The 5,661-nt window shown below is 33.5% G+C and overlaps 1 protein-coding gene across 1 annotated transcript; it reads right to left on the reverse strand.

The window, feature by feature from the left end:
* Positions 1 to 350: 350 nt before the first annotated feature.
* On the reverse strand, positions 351 to 5,432 carry LOC120282126 (peptidyl-prolyl cis-trans isomerase FKBP18, chloroplastic-like). Its single transcript, XM_039288909.1, has 4 exons — positions 5,313 to 5,432; positions 764 to 913; positions 591 to 650; positions 351 to 442 (listed from the first exon to the last, which is right to left on the reverse strand). The coding sequence occupies exons 1-4, from the start codon at positions 5,430 to 5,432 to the stop codon at positions 377 to 379; spliced, it is 396 nt and encodes a 131-aa protein (XP_039144843.1). The 3' UTR covers positions 351 to 376.
* Positions 5,433 to 5,661: the final 229 nt, after the last annotated feature.

The raw sequence follows: 5,661 nt of genomic DNA on the forward strand, positions 1-5,661 counted from the left end.
TCCATGTGCATATTGTAGAACCAAGAGTGAAAACACATGCCAATTATTTTTTTATATAATCTAAGAATCTAGCCCAATAGCCCAATAATTATCTATATAGCCAATTAGACTATATTCTTTTAATAATTTATAAAGAAGTCCAAAGTCAATTGTGCCTTATTGACATCTTCGCACCTTTTAGTAGCTCCAAAATTATTCTGACTTATCTCTTGCATAAATTTGGAAAGCAAACTTGTAGTAAACATAATATCTTGCCTAGTTGTAGTAAGATATAGGAGGTATCTAATAAGACTTCTATTAATAGTTGCATTTTTTTTTAACCTTTTGAACTTCACAAATGCAAATTAGGCATTCAGCATCAAGACCACAAGGCTTTTTACTTTGCTGTTGCTGGTGACATAACTTGCAAGAGCTCCACATTCAGTTCAAAAGGAGCTCCGGGCTGCAAATCGAATTAAGAGGAATTAATATAAACAAGAATTAGCTAAATGTCAATGCCATTGTTTGATCCAAATTGCTACTTTTCCATGCACATTGCAGCTAAATTAGGTTTCACCAAAATTGTGAATGAAATCACAAACGTCTCTTACTGGAATTTCATTCAAGCCATTTTGTCCGTAACCCAAGTCCGGAGGAACAATCACAGTTCTCTGCACAATTTTGAAATCGATCAAGGAGTTCAAAAAATATGGTCGTTTGAGAGTTTGTGTTTTAGATGAGTATTTGCCTAATAAAAGCTGAGCTGAGCATTTATACAGCAAACCTTTCCTCCAACTTTCATTCCTTCAGTTATAGTGTACAAAGCTTTCGGTGGCTTTGGTGCAGCTTGAGCTGAATAAAGCCCATTTGCATTATCTACAAATTCTCGCTTCCTTTCTTTGCCCGAAGGTGATCCAACAGTGAACTCATAAGGCTACTGATACAAAGAGAGGACAAGATAAGGAACATTTGGATGATGCTTGGTATCAATGAGACATGTTAAATTTAGATGGCAAATGTATGAAGACTAATACAATGAAATTAATCAAATCAATAAGAAGAGTTCATTTTGGCGCATTTATACATAAATTTTAACTTTTCACTTGCAAACGGCAACGATTGCATCACCATTGATCAGAGTAAGTAGAATGTAATTTCTAGTAATGTAAAATGGAGAAACTAACAAAGAAGGAAGTGCACACCCTAAGATAATGCACAAAATAAAACTTTTTAGAAGAAAAACCTAAAAGATGCATTTTAGTTAATAAACAAAAGAAGATTAAATTCACAGTTTCGTTCAAATAAAGTATATTTTTGCTATAAAACAAATCAAGATCAGCACCTTCAATTTCACTTACTATCACCTTTTATTTATCCTAAAAATGAACACACATCTTCAGAAGGTATCTGGTCTCTCTTCATCCAAATTCTATTCAATCTCAACTTTGTATATATATAGATAAATATTTTTGACTCGCATAACATCAACCATGTAACCAATTTTAACTCTTTAGTATTGGTGGAGCAAAGCACCAATTCTGATGAGTTATATGACAGACTTGCATAATGTCAGCCATGTGACCAATTTAAACTCTTTGGTATTGGTGAAGCAAAGCACCAATTCAACACACGAAATGGTAGGTTAGAAGTAAAATAAACTAATGTTTAGTAAAATAGTTACTGTATATTGCTGAACATTTTCTGAATGTTTATGCTCATAAATAAAGTCCCTTGTTTATAAAAGTTGTAAATAAAATTTATGGAATCATTATTATTATTTTAGTGTTATTCTAGCCTTTTGTAACAGGTGTATTCCATTACTGCTATAATTTGTTTGATGTCAACATTTGAAGTATTTATTTGCTATTTGAACTATTATTCAGATTAAATAAAATTATTACTTTACTATAAATTCATTGTAGGATATGTTTTTTTTTTATCTGAATGAATATTTTTTTTATTATATATTTAATTCACATATTCATAGATAAACCTTTCAGCTTAGATGGACGAAGAAAAAAAATCTCATTATGCAAATTGCTTCTCGTAGGACATTTGTTGGATAGTCTTGTCATGAAATTGGGCACCTTACATCATTTAGCAACAATTCAAGTTGTTATTGCCGTAATTGTTCGGCTTGTGTGATGCCAAAATGAAGTTAGACGAAACAAAAGTCAAATCACACGTGAGATACGGCTTGAAAGCAACTGAGCAAGAGATGAATTAATGTCACACTTGCTGTCAAGTGATTTATGTCATAGTATGATTAGAATGAGTTCTTCATCTTTCTTAGGGTTGTGTGACATGATAGTTAGAGATGGTGGTCTTTGAGCAACTTTGCACGTATCAGTCGAGGAGCAGTTTGCAAAAACACTTTAAGTATTAGGTCATAACTTTACCCATCATGAACTATCTGTCTTTTTTCAGCGTTCCCATGAGACCACTTTCTGGCATTTTCATAACATATTGCAAGCTATGATAAAGTTGGAGGGTAAATTTTTAACACAACCTGATAGATCACAAATTCCTTCAGAAATATTCAACACTAATAGATTCTATCCATATTTCAAGGTAATCAAATTATTATTTAATTGTAAGTTCACTATAAATATGTGAACAATTTAAAATAAAATATGAAATGTATTAATGTTAGGATTGTGTTGGTGCTATTAATGTAACATATTCGGGTCACAGTTACTAGTGCCGAAGCTCTATAATAGGTGGAAGGAAGGATTTTCCAACACAAAACATGTTAGCGGCATGCACATTTGACTTAAAATTCATGTATGTATTACCTAGGTGGAAAGGAGCATCATCTAATTTAAGAATAATAAAGAATGCATTAAATAGACCTTATCCTCTAAGAATTGCATAAGGTAATCATAAGCATAATACAATGTTGTCCACTATTCCAAATATATGCTCAACATAATTACAACATTTATTTTATTTTTAGAAAATATTATCTTGTTGATGCGGGATTTATGTTAAGAAGTGGACTTATTACACCATATAGAGGAGAACGATATCACTTGAAGGCATATTCAAGAAATTTACTAAAAAATCCACATGAATTATTTAATCTTAGCCATGCGTCATTGCATTGTGCCATTGAACTAGCTTTTGGTGTTCTTAAGAAGTATTTTCCTATAGTGGGAAGTTCAATCAAGCCACATTATGGTTTAGTAACACATAAAGAAATTATTTTTGCATGCTATATTTTGCATTACTAAATGGAAGTAAATCCCAATGAGACACTAATTGCACAAGTTGATAATAAACTATGGGATGAAGTGGGAGAAGAACATCGTGTTAGTGGGGAGAATAACAAAGAAACTATTCAAGGAGAGATCATTAGGTTTGCAATAGCGGCGGAAATGTGGCTAGATTATATTGAATGATGTAATTCATTAGTGTCCTAGTATGGTATAAAATTCTTAGTGTTCTATTTGAGTTCAAAAAAAAAAAAATTGTATTTGAAAATGATATGAATTGTTTGCATTAGTATTATTTGTATTCAAAAATGAGTGCCAAAAATTTTGTATTTATTACTGTTATGTTTGAGTGGGCATGATTTTCTTTCACGCATCCATTTATTATATATTCCTTCAAGTAGTAATGGTAAGATGACACAATGGGCATGATTTTTTTTAATTTTTTTTAATTATATGGGATATGTCTGGCATTCATTGGTTGAATATGGTAATGGTTGAATATGGATATGTCTGACATTCTTTGGTTATATGGGATGTGTCTGATATTTTTTAATTATATATTCCGTAAAGAAGTAATGGTTGAATGTGGTACCTTACCTATATTTTGACATTATTTGGGTTGTGACCTATATTTATTAGGAGTAGAAGAACAAATTGTAAGTAAATACAAAATTAAAGGATTAGTTCTGAATTAGGTTTGTTGTTGTTACTATCTTCTAACAGAGTTGAGATGACTCAAAATATTTGATGCTAGGTTGGTGATGAAGGTAGCTTGGTTAATAACACAATAGGTCAATAGCATTTTATATTAAGCTCCTATTTTATCATTTTCCGATTTTATATTAACATAGTTTTTAAAACATAGTTTCCTTATTTTATTACTTTGAGACGCTCTCTTTGTTGAAATTGGCACAATTCTTAATTAACAGCTTGAATATATATATTAACTTTTTCCTAATGTAAATAATTACATTGTGCACCATATTAATATCATAAGCATTGTTAATTGTTTTTTTTTTTTATGTAGTTAGAAAAATGTCAAAGAGAAGCACAATTGCAAGCACTAATGATGGGAACACCACATGCATATGGACCGTTGTGATGGACGATGCTTTGATAGATGCATATTTGCATCAGCAAAGCAATGGGGAACCGAGTTTGGGGAACTTTCACTGCACATGAATTTGATAATATAGTGAATGAGATGAAGGGTAAATTTCCCAAAAACTAATAGACAAAGAAACATTGCAAAATCGCATGAAAAATATAAAAAGACCATTTACCCGATGCTATGACATTTTCAAAAATGGATGAGTGGATTTGCTTGGAGTTCGACAATGGAAATGTTGAATGCCGAGCCAGAGATGTGGCAACACCTCATTGAGGTTAGTTTATTTATTTCTTACAACATATATGTGATTACATACATGATATGTTTTTGACATATTTAAATGTATAGGTTAAATCAAAAGCATCTAAATGGATGAACGAGAGTGTTAGGAATTATGAAAAATAAGTTCAACTTTATGGGCAAGATAGGGAAATTGGACAACATGCCGAGACTGCGTTAGAGATGAGAAGAAGAAGACTTCAAAACTCGGGACATACATCACGTATCCCTTATTCAGGTGGCACAATCAATAATATTAAATTTATGGTTTCCCAAAATGAAGCAAATTTGGAGAATTTGTGTGAGAATGAAGATATGACTTCACATGACAATGAAGTTCAAGATGAAGGTTCACCACTAAATCAACCATCACAATTTGAGGCTTCAATTCATCTAGGGAGAAAAGAGGTAGAAGAAGTGACAATCATGAAGATGCGGACTTGCCCATAGCTCTTGAGTCTGTAGCTAATGCCTCGCTCAATCAACCAAAAATAATGGAGAAAACAAACACGACCATAGTAAGACCCACAAACGTTTTAGAACAATGTGTTGTAAATCGGGGATCCACTTAGGGGCCTGCTTTGGTCGCAAAAATAAAAAAATATGTCATAATTTTATTATGAAGGAAGTGCAAGTGATTATTACAGAAATTGTGGCATATTTTATCTTACAGAATGAGCGTTTGGTTAACAAATAAAAAAAATTACGAAGACTGGATGATTGACTACCAGACCACCGGTGGACTGGTGGCTGGTCGCTGGAGGTCTGTCTGACGATCGATGGCCGGTCGTCGGAGGCCAGCCGATAGGTGACTGGACCTTTGGTGGACCGGTGGCTAGCCAGACCATCAGTTGACAACCGATGTGTCACCGGAGGCCGGTCGGATTGGTGGCCGGTCACCGGAGGCCGACCGGACCGCCGGTGGCCAGTCGCCGGAGGTCGGTCGGACTGGTGGCCGGTCACAAAGGGTTGGTCGGACCATTGGTGAATAGATGGTTGGTGGCTTGATCAAAAATAAGGGAGAGATTTTTTGCAATGAAAAAATATTCCACTCTTAGTGGAATATTTTTTTATGCC

The sequence above is a fragment of the Dioscorea cayenensis genome, chromosome 1 (genome assembly GCF_009730915.1).
Source record: "Dioscorea cayenensis subsp. rotundata cultivar TDr96_F1 chromosome 1, TDr96_F1_v2_PseudoChromosome.rev07_lg8_w22 25.fasta, whole genome shotgun sequence".
NCBI classification, from domain to species: Eukaryota; Viridiplantae; Streptophyta; class Magnoliopsida; order Dioscoreales; family Dioscoreaceae; genus Dioscorea; species Dioscorea cayenensis.